The sequence below is a fragment of the Primulina eburnea genome, chromosome 12 (genome assembly GCF_022965805.1).
Source record: "Primulina eburnea isolate SZY01 chromosome 12, ASM2296580v1, whole genome shotgun sequence".
In the NCBI taxonomy this organism is placed as follows: domain Eukaryota; kingdom Viridiplantae; phylum Streptophyta; class Magnoliopsida; order Lamiales; family Gesneriaceae; genus Primulina; species Primulina eburnea.
Genome location: NC_133112.1, coordinates 31,428,534 through 31,455,762, shown reverse-complemented (window position 1 = coordinate 31,455,762; position 27,229 = coordinate 31,428,534). Strand labels below are relative to the sequence as shown.

Sequence of the window (27,229 nt, the reverse complement as noted above, 5' to 3'; positions counted from 1 at the left end):
GTTTCTATTTGTGACCAACAAGTAAACACAAAACGGCAAAGTTATCTAGGTGTGCAACAGGAATTTAGGAGTCAATATCCATGAGTTTTTAAACGGATCAAAAAAATGGGGAGTACACTGATTATTTTCATTATGCACTACTCAGAATTTTTTCTGACATTCCTCAACGCCTTACATCTCCATCTTTTTAGCCTCGGAATAGGATTTCATCCCTTTTTGGCTCCCCCACACCTTACATCCCCTTTTTATTTATTTATTATAATTTTTTTTGTAGTGCATAATTTTCTCATGTGTACTCCCTAGGTTCTGAATATAAGGTGTTTGCTTTCAGATGGCCTAGGGATGGATTTTTAGGGTCTATGCACGATTGGGAACAAGAGGATTTGAGGTACTCTTTGATTATCTACTCGAGTTAATGCTACCGGTTGGTCACTCCTATCAACCAAAATTCATTCAATTGCAACTCGCATATCATGTTTCTATCAGTTTCTCCCACAGATATTTTAAACTCGACTGTCATTCACACCACCACCAAAACCCACTTTTATGTGCAAATGAAAACTTACAAAATCGGGGTATTCATAACGAGGGATAAGACTAAGCAGCATGCAGTTCATTTATCTCACAATCATCATTGGCTACCAATTTACTAGTTTCACCATCAACTGACATTCATGCAAGACAAATACGAACGAAAACAACTAAGACTACGGACAAAGACCCCCTCATACTAAAAGTGTACAATGTCCCAATTGCACAAAAGACTCAAGACACAGAAATGCAAACACAAATGCAGACTCCTAAACATGAAAGCTAACAACATTCTAGATTGAAACAACGATAAGAAAGAAAAGTGAAAGGAAGGGGAAACAGTTAACTCCCCTGATCAAGGCTCCTCGTCGTCGTGCTCCGGCGGTGGCACTCCTGCCGCATCCCCCTGATGAAGGTAGTCGTACTGAAATTGGTAGGGAGGAATGAACGGCGGTTGTGGTGGTATTGCTCCTGGGTCCATGCCCCCGTGGATGAGCATGGTTCGCATCATGGAGTCTAAATGAGTGAATTGTGACTGAAAATTAATGTTGACCTGCTGTTGATGAGCCATGTAGGCAAGACTCTCGTCCATTATGTCTGTCTGAGTGCGTCTGTGGGGCTGTGGGTGACGAGAGACAGCAGCGCTGGATCCACCGGCTTCCTCCGCCTGAGTGGGGAAGTCCACCCGTCGTTTTGCCCTTTTTCGCTGTTCATCCTCCTGACAAATTGGCTTCATCGGTTGAAGCCACTCCTCGTCGTCCCGGAAATGTACCTTAGCCCGTGCACACAGTTCGGATATGATCGTCGGAAACAAAAGCCCGATGTGGCTGTTGTGAGCACTCAACATGATCTAAGAAGCTATAAGTCTGCCCACATTTATGTCGTATCCTTGGGTCAAAGCAAAAAGTAGCACAGCTCGTTCCTTTTGCACCTCGCTCTTATGCGAGACCGGCATCATCCTTCGGGCCACAAACAAATATCACATGGCAGCTTCAGTTTTCAAGCATTTCTCCTCAAAACAGCTTGGCGGTCCGCCCAACGATTTCCACATCGCACCCGGATAGCATAGGGTCTCGATAATCAAAGTGTAGTTGGGATCAGCCACCAACGCCTGGAAGTTGGAGTCGTCAACCTCCGCTGTTTCTTATAGGGCGTTAATCGTAGCTGAATCAAACGGCACAAGCTTGCCTCTAACAAACGCCCTAGCATCAGTTCGCTCACAAGCATTCGCATAAAATTCCCTGACTACCGACACCACTGCCGCTTGAGGTTGCTCACTAAATTTTCCCCATCCCCTTCGATCCAAGTCCACAATGGGCTCTAAATACCTATCCTCAAATTGGCGACGAAATCCCCTTTCGAGAATGGGGTTTCTGTGAATTTTAGCATGGTCGTATCTAGCACGAGCCTCCGCACTCACGAAGCGTGTTCTATCAAACGAGGAGGAAGTGGAAGAAGATGACCCGGGGTTACCTCTTTGTTTCTTGGGAGCCATGGTGGTTGAAGATGGAGATGGTGATCGGATTGATGAAGATTCTTGTTTCCCTACGACGATTGTTCCACCTTGCCGAGGATTGGAGGGGGAATTGACAACCTGCACAAGAAGATCGAAGAAGAGAGTGAGGGGGAGTTAGGGATTTGGGGGGGGGGGGGGGGGTTCGCGCAGAATGAAGAGGGGAAAGGGGGAATCGGGTTTTAATTGCATTCGCGCTCGAGCAGTGAAAAATACCGCTCGAGCGCCAGCCTCTCTGGAATTTTCATCCCGAGGTAAGCGTTCGCGCTCGGGCGGTAAAGAATTACCGCTCGAGTGCCGAGCTCTCTGCCCAAAATCGTTTTATTTTTATTTTTTTAACAATAATTAATAATAAATAAATAAAAATAATTGACATAAAAATTTCGACTTAAATGCAAAATGAGGGAAAGAGAGGTAGTTCTCAATTTATAGTCGAGAGCTTGACTGTCGGTCAGTCTCAGTTCGGATTGTCTTGGAACCGGGTGAGTCCAAGTTGCGGCTCAATTGTGCCACCCATGTAGTGCTTCAGTCTCTGGGCATTGACCGTAAATGTCTCATCCTTTACATCTTTCAATTCTACAGATCCCGATGGGTATACTTTCGAAATCACGAATGGACCGGACCATCGCGACTTCAGTTTTCCTGGAAACAGTCTCAACCGGGAGTTATAGAGCAGGACATTTTCGCCTTCTTGGAATTCCCTTTCGATGATTCGCCTGTCATGAGCCCTCTTTGTCTTTTCTTTGTAGGACAGCGCGAGATCATATGCTAGATTTCGGAATTCCTCCAACTGATCTAGTTGAAGCAAACGTCGTTCACCTGCATCGGAAAAGTTAAAGTTTAGTGCTTTTGTTGCCCAATATGCCCGATGCTCTAACTCTACACGTAAGTGACATGCTCTACCAAACAATAACCTGTACGGTGTTGTGTCTATAGGTGTTTTGAAAACAGTCCTATATGCCCAAAGAGCATCATCTAACCTCACCAACCAATCTTTCCTACTGACACCTACAACTTTCTTAGGGGTGTCAATCGGGTGGGTTGGGTCGGGTTTCGGGTCAACCCGCGAAATTTTTTTATTTTTTTTCAACCCGAACCCAACCCGAACCCGAAGCAACCCGAAAACCCCCAACCCGAACACGAACTCGTATAACCCGACTCAACCCGTCTAACCCGCATAACCCGAATTTTATTAATTTTTTTACATTTTTTTAAAAAAAATTAATGAAAAAAATTCAAAAAAATAATAATATTTTAATCTAAACACATAATAACAAAATTTTCGATTAAAATTTGAAAGTTTAATCATAGAATATTAAAAGTATATTTATTAAATCAAATAAAAAATTGTTAAAAAAATAAAAATATGCAAAATAATTATTAAATGATGAAAATTTATCATATAAATATACAATAAATTTTGTTCAAACATACAATATATAAAAATATAGGTAATATTTTCAAAAAAAAGTTCGCGGGTCAACCCGCGACCCAACCCGAAACCCGCCTAACATGGCACTAACCCGATTCCACCCAACCCGAACCCAACCCGAACCCGAAAAACCCCAACCCGAACCTGATTTTTTTCGTGTTGGGTCGTGTCGGGTTGACGGGTCGTGTCGCATTTTGACACCTCGAAACTTTCTCCAAATTTCGCTTTATCTCTCGGTTCGACACTTCCACTTGACCACTCGTTTGGGGGTGGTATGGGGTAGAGATCTTGTGTGTGACACCATATTTGCTCAAGAGTCTTTCAAATAATTTATTGCAAAAATGGGTGCCACCATCACTAATGATTGCTCGCGGTGTTCCAAATCTGTTAAAAATATTTTTCTTCAAAAATTTTAAGACCACCTGAGCATCATTAGTGGCATATGCTTCTGCCTCTACCCACTTAGACACATAATCAACTGTCACCAAAATATACTTTTTCGTGAATGAACTGGGAAACGGTCCCATGAAGTCTATCCCTCACACATCAAAAACCTCACACTCAATGATATTATTCAAGGACATTTCATGACGGTTAGAGATGTTACCTGTCCGTTGGCATTTATCACATGCTAGCACATAAGAGCGAGCATCTTTAAAAAGGGCTGGCCAATAAAAGCCACATTCAAGTACCTTCGATGCCGTCCTCGTTGGTCCAAAATGACCACCTACCTCACGGTCATGACAGTGATTGAGAATTTGATCGAACTCCTCCTCTGCAACACACCTTCTTATCATAGAATCTGCACAAATCTTAAACAAAAACGGTTCCTCCCAAAAATAATATTTCACCTCAGAGAAGAATTTCTTTCGTTGGTGAAATGATAGATTTGGTAGTGGCGTGCCTGTGACAAGAAAGTTAGCGAAATTTGCATATCAAGGACAAAGTTTCATCTCAAACAGTTGCTCGTCAGGAAACCAATCATTAATAGCCTGGTCTACACAGTCATTACTAATAAGCTCTAGTCTAGACAAATGATCCGCCACCACATTCTCAACACCTTTGTGGAAGAGTATGGCCAGTATCTACGGAGAGTGAAAAACAAACCTCATAAACTGCTAATCCAGATAATGGAAGAATTGCTTTATCAGGAGCTTGGATTGCTCGCAGATCTTTTTACAGTAAATTTTGGTGCAATAAACTTGAAATTAAATAAGAGATTGGGGGAAAAAGTCAAAGCAAAATCTTCATTACCTCAAATACAATACAAAGGAGGTTTTCCAAACCCAGAAACTGATTTAAACACGATTGAATCTAACTAGTTCACACCTCATCAAACCAAGGACCTGATTGCGTGTAAAAGGAAAAGACGAATGTCGTGAAATTTGCGTGAGAGAACATAGAAAATAACCTTTATTCTTCCCAGGCCGTTGTGTACGAAGTCTTTGCTAATGATTTCTCCTTGAGTTTTGTCAGTTTTCTCCTAGAATGATTTGTATGCTAAAGTATTTCCGTTGAAGGAAAATAAAAGCAGACGAGGCAATTAAAGAATTCAAGTGGGAAAACTGCTACATGACGAGGCCAACGAACTATCTTTCGGGTATGCACTGAATAAAGTCTCGGACTTAGACTTATTACAGTAACATGTAAACTATGTTATTAGGATACAAATATTTGCCGCTTTGGTTCCTCAAAATCACTTGAGAAGCATGGAGGAACAAAAAGAATTCGTGAATTGCCGAATAAGTAGTGATATATACGTGCGTAGATCCACGTGAGCACGACTAGATGTAAAGAATTACACTGCAAATTATTTTGCTTATGTCCTTTAATACGATGAAAATAGTTAAATCAAGTTACTATAAGAGTATGATTCAAACATATTTTACAAATCGCGAAAGAGCGGTATAACTAGATAAAGGAGTATATGACATCAATAGTACCTTTGTAAACGATGCTAACAAGTTCAGAACTTTCTTAGTCTCCGATTTGGTCCACTTCCATACAGCAAAAACATGTTATATATAAAATTATTATACAGATAGATGGAGAATATACACAATTTTTTGTAAGTGTAGCGCCTTTTAACATATACTACTCCACAAAGTACAGTTTTATATATCCAAGAACATACATAAATACGCCGAGCATTATATTCTTCGGATCATATCTAACCAATTATTTTTTACAGCACAAACACTGATTATTCATTGAAGAGTTCACTCCCCTGGCAGTTCAAGTCTATGGCTTCTATGCCGGAATCAAAACTATTCAAAGATTTGCAATTCAAATCGATCAACAGATCATGCTCAGTTGTTTTGGTTCTGCTCCTTTTCTTGCTGCTGCATTCGTTTGACGATCCACTCTTATCCTTTGGATGCATTTCCATTAGCAAAAGCTCGACAGAATTTCTCTTCCCTTTATCAGTTTTTCCATTTTCGACCTTACAATGTGTTCCTTCCATCCTGTCTGAGCTCTCAGAAGATGTTACCGAGCTTTCGAGTGATGATCTATTATGTACTAATGGTTTTCGTGAAGTGTTTCTTGGATACAAGCCTTCGCTTTGTGTCAAGAATGAGATTGAGGAACTTTGACAACCGGAGTACTCCACCATTGAAACTAGTTCCGAAAGTTGAGCTTTCGCGTACTCCACTTCAATGGAACAAGAACTGTATCCTGTAAGCGCTTCTTGCGCCTTTTTTAGGACCGTTTGTAGGTACTTCCCTTGCGCTTCGATTCTTAGCTGCAAATGTCTTTGCACCTAAAATAGTTTTAGATATGATCAATTTTCGCACGTGGGATGAAGCTTGAATAGGTTTATTAGTCGATATGATACATATGTTGTCCTAACAACTTGCACGAATCGTCTTCCGAGGAATTGTTACTTTGCAAACCTTTTTACCTCTATTTGTTCATGTAGTTTCCTCTGCACCTCCATTTGCATTTGTAAAGTCTCGGATATCTGCATATTTCTGATTAAACACAACCCTTATTTAAAAATTCATTCTTTGTGTGTTTCCTATCAAAACATTGAAAAATCTTGAAGAATTTATTCAAAACTTATTACTCATTAGTCTGCTGACGTGCACCATCACAAATCATGCCTGTAATCAAATGATCATTTCTCCGAGTTTCACGATGATCTGAATTCAAAAAGAGATATAAATCATAATCCATTAATTTTCTAAAATAATTTCATGATACTAATTAGCATCACATATTAAGCAATGTTGCATACTTTCTTGTTTGATTTGGTGGCAATTCTGTAACTGCTGACTTCTTCCGAGCCTGTATTTCTGCAGCTCAATGCATTAACTCATTCAAGAACCGTTCTTGAAACAAATCGAGACAGAATGCGGCATGAAAAAGGCAATAACATTACCTGCAAATGGCTCTTGAGATGATACAAAGTGAGTCCATGAATTCCCATCGCCCTCATCAAAGATTTTGGTGTAGCCTCTGCATTTCAAAATATCATTATATCTCTGATATCAAAATATGTGGTATATATCAGTGACATACAGCGGCAAAGACGGTAAGTGGAAAATAGGGATATAAAACATTTCATCCTGAAAAATAGAAGAAGCTATATACTCAACTCTCTGCGCCACCAAGCTCGTCGACAGCATCGACGAACCGTTGATGTAATTCTTGAGTCCATTTCAATCTCGGCTTCGCATCACTTGATAGAACCAAGTTCATTTCTTTAGTTTGATCATTTTGAGGAGACATATCTGTTTGTTTGGAAAGAATAAGGTTTTGTGGAGTTTGATCATAGGTATAAGGATGTTTGTTTTTCTTGTTTTATAAGAGATTTTTAGCCTCACACCTTACAAGGAAACACGAGTGGGGCTATGCTTGGGGAAGAATATATTCTTCCCTGAGCCGTGGCCCTTCATTTCTCCCATTTTCCCATTTCATATCAAACTTTATTTTTTTCTGTTTACAACTTTTTTTTTTTTTTTTTTTTCATTTGACTTGAAAGGGTGGAGAGATTCTCTGATAGAGCAAAAAATAAAGAAAGCAACACACAACAAATTTGAGTCTCAAAAGGAGAGAAAAGAGGAAAAGTGTATGGTTTGTTTGTATCCAGATGTTTTCCCACCTATTGAGTACTGTTATATTTTCTGTGCGCGAGCGATATCGGAAATTTGGTAAAAATTTATTTTCGAAGAAATATAAACATTGTTCGTTGTCGGATTTACCGGACGAATGAGTGTGAGCTATGCAGTCCCTACCATGATGCATATTGGGTTCAACTTTTCTATAAACATAAGAAGTTTTGATGGAAGAAATGATGATGATGCTTTTATTGATGTTTCTTTTTAAAGATTGAAAGGGATAACCAATTTAATTGTCTTTTACATTTTATAATTTTCCATTATTTATTTTCTTGAATTTTCTTTATTTACTGATTAAAGGGATTGGCCTATTGTTTTTGTTTCTTTAGGGATAAGGGAATCAAAGAATCTAGCATTGGATTTTAGGACAAGCAAGTATTTATGTTTATCTTTTAGAAAAGATAAGTGTTGATAATAATGTAGTACTATTATTGACATTATAATACACTGAGACCATCATTCTGCCAAACCTCTTCTGATATAAAAGTGTCTTGCTGGAAGTGTCCGCCCTTGTCTTCCAAACAAAATGGAAACCGTGAAAGTCGGTAAACTCAGGTAAAATAATCTATAAATTTAAGGGAAAGTTGCATTTTTTTTAAATATATTTTTTGTATTCGATTCTTTGCGATTTTGATATTTTACATTGTAAAATTTCAATTTTATTCTGCTATCTTTTTTTGTTGTTGCAATTTTAGTCATTTTTTTGACATGCGCAGACACGGTGATGATATGGTGCTGTCATGTGAAATATCATATCAGCATTACCGATGGAAATGAGTTTAATTGCAAACTAAATTTGATAAGAAAAAATAATATATATATATATATATATATATATATAACCAAAATTGCAATATTCTCTAAATTCTATAAGCAACTTTTTTTTTTTTGAAAAGTATGTTTCAACACAAAATATGTCGCTTATTCAACTCGCCAAATTTTCAACCTCATCTCTAATGTAACATTTAATAAAGAACTCTACATCAATCGTGTTCACCTCTATGTCCACAATAATATGATATTCACCTATTAGATATATAATTTTGATATGTTTTATCACATCTAATAAACGAATGTCATCTCATTAATGAGTATAAAATGAGTACGGTTGGTGGACAACGTAACAAAATTATATATATATATATATATATATATATATATATATATATATATATATATATATGGTAAATTGTCACCTCAACTTTTACGTTTTACCACTCAAATGATGAACGTATGTGAATAAAAACTAGTGAGTACATCATGAAAGTCATGTAAAAAATACCCATCTTTTTCGCTTTGCTTAAAGTCCAAGAATTGCATGGATTCTTGAATATAGATTTTTATTTTATAAATTCAAATTGATAAAATGAGATTCGAGGCATTGACCATGTATTGTGATCGAATAAAATATTATCACCTTGTTTTCTTTTTTTATATGAATTATGAACGAGATTCAGTTTAATTTAGCTTAATTTCTTTAAGTACTCACTCAATAAATTGCATATACATTATACATTTTAAATATTATTTGATGGCAAAAACTTGTGTGAGACGGTCCTACGGATCATATTTGTGAGACGGATATCTTATTTGGATCATCCATGAAAAATTATTACTTTTTATGCTAAGAGTATTATTTTTTATTGTGAATATGGGTAGGGTTACAATGTCTCACAGATTAAGATCCGTGAGACGGTCTCATATGAGACCAACTCTTATTTGATTGGTTCCCGATTTTAATCTCCAAAAAAAGAAAAAAAAATGACCAAAAGAGGCATGATTGCATAGCTCCCCTTTTCTCCCACAAACGCGAAGGAATCCATGGAAAAAGTGAACAAATTGTAGTAAATGGCAAAATGGGAAAGCAAAAAGATTTTGCAATTACTTTGAAACCCTCCATGAATTTATATGTAATAAGAGTACACTCTAGCTTCTCCCAAGCTGATATTTCATTTGTTGATAAATAAAAGTCGACATAATTTCATAAAAAAAAAAAAAAATAGGCAAAGACATGATTTAGGTGTTGTTTGATTGGTCGTTGAGTGATTTCCACTTAATTCACATTGTCTTGTTAGAGGTGTATTGTAGACCGTGGTACCTAACTCGGATACTGGTGCTCTTAAATCGGTCTCTAACAATTAGCGACCCAACTTTTCATTACCAAAAAAATCGGTCGCTAATCAGTCTCTAGTATAATACATTTTTGGTGGTTTATTTGAGCTAAAAAATATTAATATTTATAGACAACTAAATCTATGCTCCACCACTATATTTCAATTGGAGGTGCATGAATGAATAAATTGGATAATAGAACGATTATTTTATACAAGTTAACTTACATGAGTAAGAGTAGGTCTCTTGTGAGACGGTATCACAAATTTTTATCTCTGAGACATGTCAACTCTACCGATATTCACAATACAAAGTAATATTCTTAACATAAAAAGTCATATTTTTTTATTGAAGACCTAAATAAGAGATCCGTCTCATAAAATACGACCCGTAAGACCGTCTCACACAAATTTTTGCCTATAATAAACCCAACAAAATTAAAATAGAACGGAAAAAAAAAACCGAAAACAAAAACAAAAAGAGTCACAATGGCAAACAAACGAATCAAGAAAAGGAGAAAATAAAAAATAAAAATGAGAAATCAAAAGAAGGTCACAATGGCAAACAAACAAATCCTAAAAGCCATTAAGATCAAATAATTTTTGCCCAGATTTCTCGGGTTTCGGGCAAAGAAGTTCGATCGTTTGGAATCAAAATCCAATGATTGATCTCCAAAACATTGCCATCTCAGTGCCATACATTTACTTTCCCTACCACAAATTTGATAACAAATCTCCATAGCCAAGAATTTAAATTTCCTACAGTAGCTAAACTAACTAGAAAATGATGAATCATCTTGTTCTATACCTCTATCTTCTCGACTAGCCAATGCAAAAAAAAAAAAAAAAAACACAATCAAGCGACGATTGTTTTTTTATACATACATAAAATTTAATACGTATATTCGATTTTCTTGATCGGGCAAGACAATGTTTGCTTCTAGTTCAAAAAAGGAATATAATTATTAGTGAAATGCATGATATATGTGGCCCAAAAGTTTGAAAAATATGAAGAAAAAGAGGAGTAAATGAAGTTGCTTTCCCTTTAACCAGCTGGTGTACTTGAAGCTCCTTTCTTGCTTTAATATATTCCATAACAAATAAAGGAGATTCTAGGATGATGCAGAACAGAACAGAACCACCAATCCCTCAGAATTTTAAGGTGGAAAATTATTTAGTCTTCAATTCAAAGGTCACTTCCACATTACTAAATTCGAAAATTCTTTTTTGTTTTTATTGCAAATGAAATAAAATTATTTAATTGAAATAAATTAATGAAAATGTATAAATTTTATCATAGCTAGGGGACCCCATAATATGGGTTGGAGTGAGATCTCACAAATCCAAAAGCAATAAAAGGGGAGGAGAAGAATATGGCCTCAGGAATCAAGAAAATTTGAACAAAAGGAACTTGTCAACATCCCACCGAAGAATAATTGTTACTATTTATTTTTATAAGAATTTTTTTTAAAAAATAATGCATGATTTTACTCAATTGCCATATTTATGCAAGCATTGCGTCACCTGTGGTCTCTTCTCCTACCATGCACTTATTAACATTTCTTAAGACCATCAACCACAAAATCTATTTTTAGTGCAAATTTTATACTAAAATAATATGATTTATGCAGCAAATACAACATTCATCTCCAACTCATTTATTTCAGATATTACACCAAAAAGAATATTTTCGAAATATTTTTTAATTATTAATAATTAACATTAATAAATATTTAAAAAAGCAATAATTAAAAATTTACTTATAAAATTAATAAATAATTATAATTAATTTTTAATGTTAAATATATAAATATTAAATTAATAAAACAAGTATTAAATTATTATTTATACATTTTTAATAATTATTAAAAACAAATAATTTTTTTTAAAAAAAATAAAAATTATTGCACCAAATTTGGCGTAGGGAAGGTGCAAGGGAGGGTGAGGCGCTTATCTTGGTGCAAAATATAGCGTCCCCATTGGAACAATCAACTTTGCACCAAACTGACTTTTTATGTATTTTGGTACAAGGTTGGAGATGTCCTAAGTATGAATATGAATGAATTTCTTCGGGTTGTGACGAATTTGAATGTCAATACACTTCATCCACCCGTTCCGATTATATATCCTTATTACTAAGTGTTAAAAAAAAATAACTATTGTTTGAATGAATTAAATAATGATAAAATAAATAGGAAGTTTGTTTGTAAAATTTGCATTTCTAACGATTTTTTATTAGTTTGTGTGAAAAAACAAATAAACCTATTTATTTAGAGTTGAGTTTCTTGAAAATGATTGCTAACCTATTTATGATCCCTGTTTTCAAACAGTGTATGGTATTTAACTGCATTATTCTTGGTTAATGCGTGATTTTACTCAATTTTCATATTGATAAATTGACAAACTGTTACTTTAACTATTGTAATTTGTAAATGGTTTATTTGGTACATTAATTATTTATAAATTGAGAAATGGAAACATGATAAAGCTAAAAAAAAATCAATTTTATCATTAATCTAAATTGATTTTAAGTTTAATTATCATTAATAAATTCAATCAAGTACACACTTTTATTTTCAAGATTATTTAATTTATTTAATTTATTATTTTTAAATATATATAATATATATTTAAAAATTATATTATGATAAATAATTATCAACTAAATCATAAAACTAATTTTTTTTTTCATATTGATAAAAATATAATAAATAAATATATCTCACCAGAGCCTGGAGATATTGTATCCGGATGACCCAAACAAAAATAGTCATCATTTTTTTTGGGTGTAACATTTGATATTTATAAATTAGAATTCGAGAAAGTGTTCGAAATTTAAAGATCATGAATAAGTTAGACTTTTCATGCATTTGTCGTATCGGTGATTCGCCCTCACGCACCATCGAAAAGCCACGGAACTTATCAGAAATATCTAAATCAAATGTGGAAACTTTCGGTCATTAGAATTACATAAATCAAGAATGAATGAAATTTTTTATGAGTCAACGTATTGTGCATCGACTGCCACACGCCGTCATTTTTTTCCAAAATATTTATATTTTCTAAACTCTAACTTTCACGTCCCAAATTCCAACATATACATATATTAGATTTTGAAAAACTAAAATATGATTATTTTTTGTTTGGTCATTCGAAAATACTATATCCAGACTCAGGACCATTTCTAACAGTTTTTTTTTTTTTTGTGAATTTAGACCCTGATTAAGTCCGATGTCTGAATTCGAGCTAGTCTCTTCTAACAGAATTGAACCCTATATGAATATCAAATGCTAATGACTAAAAATAAAATTTGTCGATATAAATGATCAAAATTATATATATATATATATATATATATATATATATATATATATATATATGACTAAATTATTAACAAACGTGTTAATACTTTTAAGGTTAATTCAGAGCAACAGAATACGAAACTTAATTACGAGCAAAGGAAATCTCACACCTATCCCTTTTTTATATATAAATACGGTGTCAAAAAATAAATAAATTCAGGCCAGAACCGGGCCCATTGTTTCATTTCCAGCTTCGCCGGTTTAATCTATTCTATGATTTTTCATTAAAAAAAACTCAAAAACACTTGTTCCTCTAGTTTTTCAGATTTTAGATTTAATCCATTATTTTGTTATATTAATTTACAAATTTAATCTTTTTTTCTACATAACACAGACATTACGTCAATATACTTTCATGAAAAAAAAAAAAAAAACTAAAATTTCAAAAACAAAAAGATAGATAGACGACTAAAACTCAATTTAGTACTATTATAATGAAAAAAATCGCGAGTAGTAAATACAGATAATTGGAAGAAAAAAAAAACGCGATTTTTTCTTAAGCGGAAGAAGTTAAAAAGGCTTCTTCTTAATCAAGTGGTGGATGCGGCGTGTGACGATCATTTGCTCCAGATCCCGGATAGTCTCTGTTCATCTCAAGATCCATCCTACCAACAATCAATACATTATTTCCTACACTTTCCCCAACATTTTCTGCTTTATCCACCTGTTTCCATCAATCAAAACAAAAGCTTAACAGTAAAATATTTTTAGAAAAAAGAACTCATCATGTACGTGCACTCACACCACACGATTATTAAGGAGGAGCAGATTAGTTCTTCCTTAAATCTTGCCCATTTTCTGTCCTAAATCTCCTGATATCCGGAATATTTCATCCTGCCCCTGCAGGCATTCCAAGGGCCAGAATTTTTCTGGCCCTTATATATATATATTTTTTAAAAATTTCCCCCCCATGAAAGAATCTTGGCCGTTGATTAGGTGTGGGGGTTCGATCGATCGATTTCAAATGTATTTTTTTTGTTTTAAAGAATTAAGATCATGAACTTCCAATCAATCATTTTGTATATTTAATTTATATAATGTTCTATGTTAATGTAGATGAATTTCAAATTCATTCAATAATAAAATCATTTGAATTCATTATACTTTCTATAAATAATTAAAGTACGAATTTAAGATTTCATTTATTGTTTCATTATTAACAATAAAATTATAATCGAAATACTTGAATTTCAAATCATCTCCCCGAGTGAATCATTAAGAAAAAAAACCTAGTAGTCATCTACTTCTGGTTGAGATGACATAAACATCTTCCACGGAGGAGATAGGTTTGGATTCTAACCCCGCCACCGATCGTACTAAAAAAAAAACTCTAGTAAAGACATGCTCTAAGCAAGAAATTCTATGTTTGGTTAGCTATTTTCAAGTGGTGATGTACCTTTAATGCATCATTTGGTGAGGGGGGAACTTCATGAATCTCATGTAACATTAGCATAGCACCTGCAATTATTTACCAAAACAAAAATAAAGTTATGGTTAAAATTTACAAATTACAAAAACTCTTGATTAATTAAAGTAATTAACTAAATACTACTTGAATTTGGAAGATTACTGAAAGAAGCAAGGAAGGAGAAAGAAAGTAGTAAGGTCAAAAATATTGCACGAAGGGCCATTTTAATTTCTACAACATTTATTGAAGTTAAATTGTAATCTGACATTTCATCTAAATCCCAACTGCTGTATTTATACAAGAATGTTTCGGATAGAATAATAATATATACACCATATGTGTTGGTTGTTGTTCAAGCACACACACATTATTATTCTTAATTTGAAGGAAAAAAAGTTGTAAAAGAATCATGTTTTGGAGACATACCTAACATGCTGTTTTTAATCCTTTTTTTTATTTGTTAAGATAATTATATTGGTAGTGAAGTTCCAGATCAGGTGTTTATTGTACTTGTTTAATTGTAATATTCCCACAAAAATCACCTTTTTCTTTGTGAATTTTTTTATGCTTTAACCAATTATGTGTTCGAGAAGACATGGTTTAATTGTATTAAAATATTTGAATGTTTGAGAATCAAATAGTTGATAGTTGCTCATATTGATGTGAGGTCGGATATTGATGTCGTTTTCGATCGATATATAAAACATCGACACTCCATTGAAAAAGAACTAAAATTGTATTGAAAAGTGTAAACTAGTGGATTCAGACTTCAAATTGACCGAAAATATGAATAAAGGTGTGTGTAGTTACGTTTATATGAAATCGAGGTTGTTCTTATTCATGTTGGATCAGCGTCCGACTCATTATACGCCAACGATATACGGTATACTTTTCAATATGGTACGGTATGGTATATCATACTAGGTAGTTAGGATAGTTGGAAAGAAGCACGAGTGACGCGAATAAATTTAGTACTAGTACTTACCACATATCATATTAGGGCAGGGAAGATGCAGTGAAAGCTTTTGATGCATCTATGAAGAAGCATTGTACAGCTAGTTTCATTTGGGTGCAGGTACAAGAATTTTTCGAATTCAACTTCCGGTTCAAGTTCAAATCTAGACAATCACATAACTGGATTCCGTCAATTTTAACTCAAAACATAACTGTAGGACCAAATCCGGAAACATCGCGAAAAATGGAAGACAAAATCGAGGCAATTGAAAAATGAGGGACGAAATCGGGAACATGGCATAAAATAAGGGAACCAGTTGTGAATTATACTACATACATATAATTAAAATATCAAATATAAATTTATATTTGATATTTTAATTATATGTATGTAGTATAATATATATATTTATATATAAAAATAACTCAAATAAGTTCTAATACTAGTAAAATAATATTTTTAGCAAAGTTCAAAAATTCAAAAATCACACACACATATAACCAAAAATAAAATTTTAAATTTAAAAAAATAAAAAATTGAACTGATCCAATCAATTTTTAACATGTAAACCGATTCAAGAGCGGTCAGACCCATTCTCGACCGTTTTTGATTGGTAAATGGTTATTGGGTGTGGTCCAAGCCGGACCCGTAACTGGTTAGGGTCAATCGGCCCGGTCCGGTCCGGTCGAATTTATAAAAAACATTGGATTGAATGATTTTTTCTTGTCTTTATTTATTTATTTGTTGTAACTACATGCTTTATATTTTGAGGGATATTAGATTTAGTTATTTCATACTTTCAAAACTCTTGCTTTGATATTTATTAGGAATATGATATATTAGAATGATTTTTTTCCTATTTAAGTCATTGGTACCTAATTGTTAAACATCTTTTCGATATTTTATTCGAAAATCAATAATTTCTCTCAAATTCTGGTGTATTTATGGTATTTGGATTGTAAGATGTTTGGTGTATTTTTTTTCGTACAATAAGTTTTTTACTTGTTATGTTTCTTGAACTTTAAATTTTTACAAGGAATTATTCCCAATAAAAATAATCAACTGTCACTGACAGAAGATTAATCGAGTGCTCCCCCATGGATTCCATCATTCATATGATCATATGTTTCAGTGTAGAATCCAGAGATTTAATAAAAGATTTGTTCACTATATTTTGAATATAAAATAATGCCAAGATTTTGAAAACAAAAGATATCAATTTCCATACAAAGGTTTGGTTTAGGCCTCTTTTCCGACATGTCTATAAATATTAGTACGAATGTCCTATATGTCTGCCATTCGACAGGCACTGACATGACACTTGAAAATGCTGATGTGACACTGAAATTAATGATGCGTTCGATATTACATAATCACTTGGGGAAATAAGACTATAAACAAACCAAATATGAAGTTACATGACTGAAACACAATTTTGACAAATTAAAATAAATACATTTTTTCTCCTATAAAAAAACCAAAAAATAAAAGATGAAAATTTGGAGAAATAAATTGACTATTTTTCCTTATGTTAACAACATTAAATCATTGAAAATAATTAGTTAGATCCAAAAAATAATCTTATGTTTACATACTGATTTAAACAATGATACTGACAAATAATTAGATATTTTGATATAATATGAAAATTTATTTTACCTATCATTTGATGTTGCATCAGCAATACCTTTTGTTATCTTCATTTTTGTTTTCTCCACGTAATTATTGGTTTAAATTAGGCATTAAATTTGTGTCACGTCCCGAGCCCGGGCCCGCGTCTACGTGATTGTACAATGAGCCTCTATAGCAACTACTTCGTATTCGTCCTCGCTTTATGAAAATGACCAACCTAAGTTGCTATAGAAGTCCATTGTAAGCCATAATAAACTCATTTTAAATATTTCATTTTTAAGATGTGGGACAAGGGTATCACAATCACCTCTCCTTCAGAACGCAACGTCTTCGTCGCGGCCTGACCCCTCGATCCACCTGCACCGAGAATATAGAGGTGGCTCCTACAGGTTTATGAGGTGAATCCCATCATGTAGCACTTTGTCCCGCATGTTCAAGAGGTGGCTCCCATGCACGAAGCATTTTGCCCCGCATAGCACTTATTTCTCGGTGTTCCATGCCGGTGACCGGCTCTTATACCATTTTGTCACGCCCCGAGCCCGGGCCCGTGCCTGTGTGACTGCATAATGAGCCCCTATAGCAACTACTTCGTATTCGTCCTCGCTTTACGAAAATGATTAACCCAAGTTGCTATAGAAGTCCATTGTAAGCTATAATAAACTCATTTTAAATCTTTCATTTTTAAGATGTGGGACAAGGATATCACAATTTGTCTGCAAAATCTAAACAACTTAATGCCCACTTGAAATTTTTCCCAGATTATAATTTTTTTTACATGATAGATTTAAAATTTTTTCCTTTTGCCTTTTCGATTTAATGTTAAAGATTTAATTTTATGTATATTTAACTGATTTCACCCACGAGGTTAGGGATAATCAGTCTTTTTATGTGACGTCTACTAATTTTTAAAGTGCGGAAATGTTTATATATATATATATATATATATAAACCTAAAAGTTCGCATTTTCGAAATAACATTTAAAATAATCGTACTTATTGACCAATAAAAATAGCGCGGTTTAAAATAACCAAACTCGTCCAAAATCATACGTAAACGTAAACGTGTAAAAATCATAAATCATCAACGTATGAAAATATTCATCTCATCTCAAATCTCAAAAATCAAAATGCGGAAAACATGCGGTCCTCGGGTCATGTCACCGCACCAGATCTGCCTACTCAGAGTTCGGCACCTCCAGTCTCTTCATCAGGAAGCTCACCTGCATCACACACGCCTAGTGAGTCTAAAGACTCAACACACCTGTACCAGTAATAACAAGTACATATACGTAGCACACAACAATGAAAAATATCATACTCAACATATCTTTCATGAACTTAAAAGCATTCGTGAACATTTTGTGTAAAATCATATCGTTTTTCATGAACTTTAAAAGCTTAATGCCAACATACCTTTCATGAACTTTAAAACATAAACGTGTCGTGTAAAATCATGACGTGTCAAAACAGCTCATCGTTAATCATCATTCATCATTTATCATTCATCATTTATCATTGGTGAATTCAGTTAATTAGAGGTGACTATCGTACATCATCATTTACGATGGATCCATCATACATAGAACCGCGGTACCGGGCGGCTGTCGGATATCAGTGACATGATTACCTATCTACTATGCCTAGGCCTCATCATCATCATCATCATCATCATTTACATATACATTTTAAACATTTACATATACTTCGATAGCCACAACTAATTCCCATCATTCAAAACATTATCATTTTCATCGCTCATGAAATCATACTCCAATGCAATTTTCTTTAAATTCAAGCATGCAACGTATAAGCTCATAAAATCTTAAAAAAATCGTGAATCATGATGCGTGAACATTTAAAATATCATAAATCTGTGCTCAGGGTGCTGCCAGGACCAACATCTAACCTCAGATGCAAAATGATCATTTTTCTCCTGGAAGCCCAAAAATTACCATTTTGAAAATAGACGTAAAATTTCATTTCTTTGACATTTTTTTAATTCCATTGACTCTAACACGTCCCAAATAATTATTTAAGCTTACAAGAACTTTCCCATATTTTTATTTGGCTTAAATCTATGACTTTTAAATTTATCTACAAATATAACCTATTAATGCGTTTTAATCCCGAATTAAACCAAACCTTAGCATAAAATTCCCAAATTAAAAACTTAAACTTCTAATAATTATTTGAGCTTAAATATAATTTTTCATAATTTTATTAAGCATAAATCTATGCGTTTCAATTAATTCTTTAATTAACGTTTCGTGCGGTGATTAAATCCCGGATAAAACCAAAACTCATTATTTTGATCCGAAACTTACCAAACTCCTTAAAACATCCCAAAACATATTTATAATCATTCCTAGATGTAATATCGAGTTCATTTCATAACTTAATCCATTCGTTTTAAAACTTGCACCGGGGTCCCGATTTTAACCCGAATGGACTCGAAACTTAACCGAATTTTACCAAACTTAAAACATGACTTCACAACACCATACGAGACCTGAATCCACCCAATTTGCACCCCTTAGAACCTTAAAAACCTTGCTGGTATGCTGCTGGAAATTTCAGAATCTGCACGCCTCTACCTAGTGCACTAACCCTCATTTTATTTCGTTCCTAGCCTAGACCCGATGAACCAGCCATGACTCGGCTTCCCCTAGACCATCCTAGGACTCCTCTTGACCCAAAGGAACCACGGCTACACCCCCAGGCACGAAGAACAGCTCACCCGATCGGTAATCACCTCATGCATCCTACACGACCAACTTATTTCCCCGAACTCGAACGGCTTTGTGGCTCGTCCCAGCGCTAGCGGAGCCTTTCCAGACCGTGGTTCAGACCCCTCGGGGTCTGGTCCATGGCTTGGTATGGCCCAAGCAACGCTGGTCCTTTCCACTTCACCGATCTACCCACTTTCGATCTAATAATCAAGAACCATGGACCACCCTTACTCGACGCGGTGTGGTCTTGTTTCCAGCCTACACTCCTCTCTTTGTCGGTGATAACATACCTCAAACTCACCCTTTGACAGTCCCCTTGCACAAACAGGAGAAGAAAACGTGAGATGCCAAGAAGATGCAAACTTAAATCATGAAAACGAAAGCCATGAGAATTTGTCATGAAAATACGCATAAATAATACACACATGACAGCATATAACGACGTGAATGATGCAGAAATAATGATACAATGCGTGCCGGAAGATGTTTCACGCAAGAATAACGAAGATCGAACGCTCCGGGGAATTGTTTGATGCAAGAACGAGTGAAAACCAAGCGCCTTGAGAAACTCCTTGCTGAAACCGAAAGAATTCTGAATGGGAGGGATGAGTGTCGGCTGATTCAATTATTGGTGTAGTTAGGTTTAGTTTAAATGATGTTTAGTGATTAATTAAATAATAAACAAATACCTAATGGGCCTTAAATTGCTAATTAAGAGTTTAAAAATAATTTTAAGTCCAATAAGCTTAAAATTAGGCCCATTAAATCCAAACATACTCCCGAAAAATATTTCGTGTTGGAAAGTTTTTGAAAATATTAGCCGAACCCTCAAAAAGTCCCCCGATTCGATAAAATTTGTGCACCGATAAAAATTAAAATATTGCTGTTAAAAATACCCAATTCTTGTAAAATACATTTAAAACACCTTATATTAATTAATAAAAATTAATCATGTAATAAAATAATTTTTCTGATAATTCCCCGGCCTCCGCTCCTCGTTCGAGCGCGAAATACAACTTAAAAATCTATAATGCATGAACATTTAAAATTTTATGAATTAAATCATATCATGCATGAATTATGCATTAAATGCATAAAATAATTAAACACATAATTTAGAATAAAATCCTAAATAGCTTGAACTTTAAATAAATCATGAATTAAACAAAATTCATGAAAAAAACATGCATTTAAATGCTTTAAAATAATTTAATAAAATACCAAAGAATTTAATAACTTGCATGCATGTGCTTCTCGTGGACCTTCAGGTTTTCGGGACGTTACAATCTTTCCCCCTTAAGTTGAATTTCGTCCCCGAAATTCGCTTATTCTCGATAAACAAAAAGTTTAGACCCTTAATTCTAGAATCCCAATAATCCATGCTTCCGCTGTACTACTCTGATAAAATAAATGTTAAGCTGTCCTTACATCTTCTCAATCCTAATAGCCTGCCAAAATTCTCGATTGTGAATCACATATTAAAATGACTTAGGGTGATTTAGTTCTATTCTACTATGGCCTCAAACTTCAACTTTTCTCAAACTTCCCAATATTAGAAATGGCAGTCCGAATTTTATTGTGTCTTACTTTTCTTATATTATACCCATAATGTTCATTAACAAATTACATTTGTATTTATGCGGTTCGACCTAAGAAACTTTAGCACCAAAATTTACTTATAGGCTTTTATCATTGATATTACACTTAGAAGTTAAACCTTATTTCACCCTATAATAATATTAACCTAAGATCCTTGAATCAAATCTTGTCTTACGACACCAAACTTACGTGACTTAATTATTTAAGAGTGCATCCCAAATATTAAATTGATGCAAATGTTAACTTCGAGTAGCGTTAATCCATAAAACCCAAAATATACAATATCGACCTTCTATCTAATTAGTAAATTTCTTCTAGCATCAATTGCATGCTTAAACTATATCCTTCCCAATTACAATATAGTTGAGGCCTAACATCTTTGGACTTTCCTCATTGAAACGAATGTCGCATTCTTACGTATCCCTAATGCTTAATTAATATTAGCGTATAAAACTTAATAAGTTTTCCCATGATAGCATTAGACTAACTTTAATAAATCAACTTCACTTATAATCCGTAGAGTTCTAGAATCTCCATATCAAGCCTTTAGATATCTTACTCGATAAAAATCTTAATATTCATTCATTGATAACTTATGTTGAACACAACTAATTTCCTTTTGTTTTTATTTCACCCAAAATTTCCGTATGAACAAATTCCCATAATTTTGAAATTCAAACTTACCTAATCCAAATAGCTTTGGATAAAATAATTCTAATACACATATCCGCTCAGCCCCAAGTTTCTTAATGACTTTCAAAATTCCTCAAGACAATGTGTCTACCTCACCTCTTACATGCGTCTAACAAATATCTTAACCATCAATCACATCCAACTTTGTAGAAAATTAAATTCCAACAAAGATAAAATTTACCTCTTAAGATCACGATTAAAAATCATGATATATCAAACTTAAGTTCCCGAAATTTTGTTAACTACATGTCTACTCTTATAACTTAACTAACTGATCAATTCACCTTAAATTGTCATCACTTTAAATTCTCAATTTGCCACAACATTATTTCACTAACACTTAAATTTTCAAGCCCAAGATTGATTCATCCTACAATGTCCTTGATTACCATTTCCTATAAAATTATAACCCGGTATCTAGAGGTTCCAAAAATCCATTCAAATTTCTTAAAAATTGCAAAATTAGTTCTTACTTTCCTCGAATATTATCCGATTTGTCCTTAATCTCAAGAATCCAACAATTATCCATAAGTTCTTGGTGTTCCTAATTCCATTTTATAGGTTTCTCGTAACGTAAAGTTCAATAATTTAAAGCTTATTAGACCCAAAATCAATCCACATAACCTCGAATAATTACTGATTTTACCCAAATATTCCTCAAAAGTTCTAATTTAATCCTTAAAAATTTCGAGATTGGCAACTTGGCCCTTAAAGTCCTCGAAATTACATTCTTGGCCCTACAACTCCTCGAATTTGTATTTTGGTCCCAATAAAATTTTCGATTTGGCCTCATTAAACCTTAAAATTCTCAAAACTAAGAATTTAATCTCAAAGTTTGGTAAATTCGAAATAGTCCCTTCGAATTTTATTGTGGGACTTAGGTCCTCAAATTATTGGTTAATACAGTTAGGTCCTTAAAATTATCAATCCATGTAATTTAATCCTTAGGTCCCACTATGTAGAGCATGCATTCTAAATAAATTCTATGTTTTTATACTTTCAAATATTGTCTTAGTTTTCGAATCATTAATCCTTACAAGAAATCCTCAAAAATTAATTCAACTAGCAACCACGAATCATCAGTAATTTTTTTTTTTAAAAAATTCTACAAGTCTCAAAAGCATTCATAATTTTCAAGATTAACTTGTTACCCAAAGAATAGAACATCAGTACTACTAACCTAAAAATCAATATAATCAAATCATTATCAACCTCTCCTAAACCCAATATTCAAATTTTTAGACAAGTCCAATTCCAAACGTAACCAACATGCAATTTAAACTAGTTTTTAAAACAACGAATCCTTAAATCATAAAAACAGTTAAACATATACCGTAGATCATCATAAAGCGTAAATCATGTTAACTAAGCAAGTGATAAGAGTATATCATTTAAAACATTCAAATCATAAAAGCTTACAGACTTGAGGCTTGAAGACTGAGCTGCAGAAACTGGCGGTGGCACAACCCTATACAGGACCCTTGCTCTGATACCAACTGTGACGTCTACTAATTTTTAAAGTGCGGAAATGTTTATATATATATATATATATATATATATATATATATATATATATATATATATATAAAGCTAAAAGTTCGCATTTTTGAAATAACATTTAAAATAATCGTACTTATTGACCAATAAAAATAGCGCGGTTTAAAATAACCAAACTCGTCCAAAATCATACGTAAACGTAAACGTGTAAAAATCATAAATCATCAACGTATGAAAATATTCATCTCATCTCAAATCTCAAAAATCAAAATGCGGAAAACATGCGGTCCTCGGGTCATGTCACCACACCAAGTCTGCCTACTCAGAGTTCGGCACCTCCAGTCTCTTCATCATGAAGCTCACCTGCATCACACACGCCTAGTGAGTCTAAAGACTCAACACAGCTGTACCAGTAAACACTAGTACATATACGTAGCACACAACAATGAAAAATATCATACTCAACATATCTTTCATGAACTTAAAAGCATTCGTGAACATTTTGTGTAAAATCATATCGTTTTTCATGAACTTTAAAAGCTTAATGCCAACATACCTTTCATGAACTTTAAAACATAAACGTGTCGTGTAAAATCATGACGTGTCAAAACAACTCATCGTTAATCATCATTAATCATTTATCATTCATCATTCATCATTTATCATTGGTGAATTCAGTTCATTAGAGGTGACTATCGTACATCATCATTTACGATGGATCCATCATACATAGAACCGTGGTACCGGACGGCTGTCGGACATCAGTGACAGGATTACCAATCTACCATGCATAGGCCTCATCATCATCATCATCATCATTTACATATACATCTTAAACATTTACATATACTTCGATAGCCACAACTAATTCTCATCATTCAAAACATTATCATTTTCATCGCTCATGAAATCATACTCCAATGCAATTTTCTTTAAATTCAAGCATGCAACGTATAAGCTCATAAAATCTTAAAAAAATCGTGAATCATGATGCGTGAACATTTAAAATATCATAAATCTGTGCTCAGGGTGCTGCCAGGACCAACATCTAACCTCAGATGCAAAATGATCATTTTTCTCCTGGAAGCCCAAAAAATACCATTTTGCCCATAGACGTAAAATTTCATTTCTTTGACATTTTTTTAATTCCATTGACTCTAACACGTCCCAAATAATTATTTAAGCTTACAAGAACTTTCCCATATTTTTATTTGGCTTAAATCTATGACTTTTAAATTTATCTACAAATATAACCTATTAATGCGTTTTAATCCCGAATTAAACCAAACCTTAGCATAAAATTCTCAAATTAAAAACTTAAACTTCTAATAATTATTTGAGCTTAAATATAATTTTTCATAATTTTATTAAGCATAAATCTATGCGTTTCAATTAATTCTTTAATTAACGTTTCGTGCGGTGATTAAATCCCGGATAAAACCAAAACTCATTATTTTGATCCGAAACTTACCAAACTCCTTAAAACATCCCAAAACATATTTATAATCATTCCTAGATGTAATATCGAGTTCATTTCATAACTTAATTCATTCGTTTTAAAACTTGCATCGGGTCCCGATTTTAACCCGAATGGACTCGAAACTTAACCGAATTTTACCAAACTTAAAACATGACTTCACAACACCATACGAGACCTGAATCCACCCAATTTGCACCCCTTAGAACCTTAAAAACCTTGCTGGTATGCTGCTGGAAATTTCAGAATCTGCACGCCTCTACCTAGTGCACTAACCCTCATTTTATTTCGTTCCTAGCCTAGACCCGATGAACCAGCCATGACTCGGCTTCCCCTAGACCATCCTAGGACTCCTCTTGACCCAAAGGAACCACGGCTACACCCCCAGGCACGAAGAACAGCTCACCCGATCGGTAATCACCTCATGCATCCTACACGACCAACTTATTTCCCCGAACTCGAACGGCTTTGTGGCTCGTCCCAGCGCTAGCGGAGCCTTTCCAGACCGTGGTTCAGACCCCTCGGGGTCTGGTCCATGGCTTGGTATGGCCCAAGCAACGCTGGTCCTTTCCACTTCACCGATCTACCCACTTTCGATCTAATAATCAAGAACCATGGACCACCCTTACTCGACGCGGTGTGGTCTTGTTTCCAGCCTACACTCCTCTCTTTGTCGGTGATAACATACCTCAAACTCACCCTTTGACAGTCCCCTTGCACAAACAGGAGAAGAAAACGTGAGATGCCAAGAAGATGCAAACTTAAATCATGAAAACGAAAGCCATGAGAATTTGTCATGAAAATACGCATAAATAATACACACATGACAGCATATAACGACGTGAATGATGCAGAAATAATGATACAATGCGTGCCGGAAGATGTTTCACGCAAGAATAACGAAGATCGAACGCTCCGGGGAATTGTTTGATGCAAGAACGAGTGAAAACCAAGCGCCTTGAGAAACTCCTTGCTGAAACCGAAAGAATTCTGAATGGGAGGGATGAGTGTCGGCTGATTCAATTATTGGTGTAGTTAGGTTTAGTTTAAATGATGTTTAGTGATTAATTAAATAATAAACAAATACCTAATGGGCCTTAAATTGCTAATTAAGAGTTTAAAAATAATTTTAAGTCCAATAAGCTTAAAATTAGGCCCATTAAATCCAAACATACTCCCGAAAAATATTTCGTGTTGGAAAGTTTTTGAAAATATTAGCCGAACCCTCAAAAAGTCCCCCGATTCGATAAAATTTGTGCACCGATAAAAATTAAAATATTGCTGTTAAAAATACCCAATTCTTGTAAAATACATTTAAAACACCTTATATTAATTAATAAAAATTAATCATGTAATAAAATAATTTTTCTGATAATTTCCCGGCCTCCGCTCCTCGTTCGAGCGCGAAATACAACTTAAAAATCTATAATGCATGAACATTTAAAATTTTATGAATTAAATCATATCATGCATGAATTATGCATTAAATGCATAAAATAATTAAACACATAATTTAGAATAAAATCCTAAATAGCTTGAACTTTAAATAAATCATGAATTAAACAAAATTAATGAAATAAACATGCATTTAAATGCTTTAAAATAATTTAATAAAATACCAAAGAATTTAATAACTTGCATGCATGTGCTTCTCGTGGACCTTCATGTTTTCGGGACGTTACATTTTAAAACACTCTAACTTCAATTACACCCGTGGGGTGAGAGTTTTTCTTAATCAAAATATTATACTTCTATTTTTATCTTATCAAAATATAATTGTTTTGAAATATTTATCAACTTATTATACTTCGATCCCCTAACCAGCCTTTGCAAGAGGCAAGAGAACGAGTGTTTAACTATTCCCCTCCTGGGCGGGGGAGTTAAATTATTTAAAAAATTAGAACTCCCACTCTCCACCCCTAGTAAAGTCGAGAGAGTAGAATTGTTCACTGAAATCCATCTTGTGAGAATAAATATGTAAAGCAAATTATCAAAGACAAAAATGGTTATGAAATTTCATATGCCAATGCATGACACATTTTGAGATGTGATGTTGACAATGTGTATGTCACATGGTAGAGTTCTATTTACATTTTTTCAACATACATGAGTCATGAGTGCTCTTATGAAGTACAATCATGTTACAATCGTTGAGTTGAGGGATTTTCT

The 27,229-nt window shown here is 34.0% G+C and overlaps 2 protein-coding genes across 3 annotated transcripts; both read right to left on the bottom strand.

Annotated features, from left to right (window-relative positions):
• Positions 1-5,504: 5,504 nt before the first annotated feature.
• On the bottom strand, positions 5,505-7,466 carry LOC140807299 (myb family transcription factor PHL8-like). Its single transcript, XM_073164096.1, has 6 exons — positions 7,076-7,466; positions 6,859-6,935; positions 6,715-6,772; positions 6,544-6,619; positions 6,379-6,448; positions 5,505-6,237 (listed from the first exon to the last, which is right to left on the bottom strand). The coding sequence occupies exons 1-6, from the start codon at positions 7,206-7,208 to the stop codon at positions 5,680-5,682; spliced, it is 972 nt and encodes a 323-aa protein (XP_073020197.1). The 5' UTR covers positions 7,209-7,466; the 3' UTR covers positions 5,505-5,679.
• Positions 7,467-13,479: 6,013 nt separating this feature from the next.
• Positions 13,480-14,776, bottom strand: LOC140807791 (uncharacterized). Of its 2 annotated transcripts, none has more exons than XM_073164756.1 (3): positions 14,641-14,776; positions 14,467-14,528; positions 13,480-13,734 (listed from the first exon to the last, which is right to left on the bottom strand). In XM_073164756.1, exons 1-3 carry the CDS (start codon positions 14,744-14,746, stop codon positions 13,597-13,599), a joined length of 306 nt encoding a protein of 101 aa, XP_073020857.1. In that variant the 5' UTR covers positions 14,747-14,776; the 3' UTR covers positions 13,480-13,596. The 2 variants fall into 2 exon arrangements, with proteins under 2 accessions (XP_073020857.1, XP_073020856.1); XM_073164755.1 differs by having other exon boundaries at positions 14,623-14,763.
• Between the last annotated feature and the right edge of the window lie 12,453 nt (positions 14,777-27,229).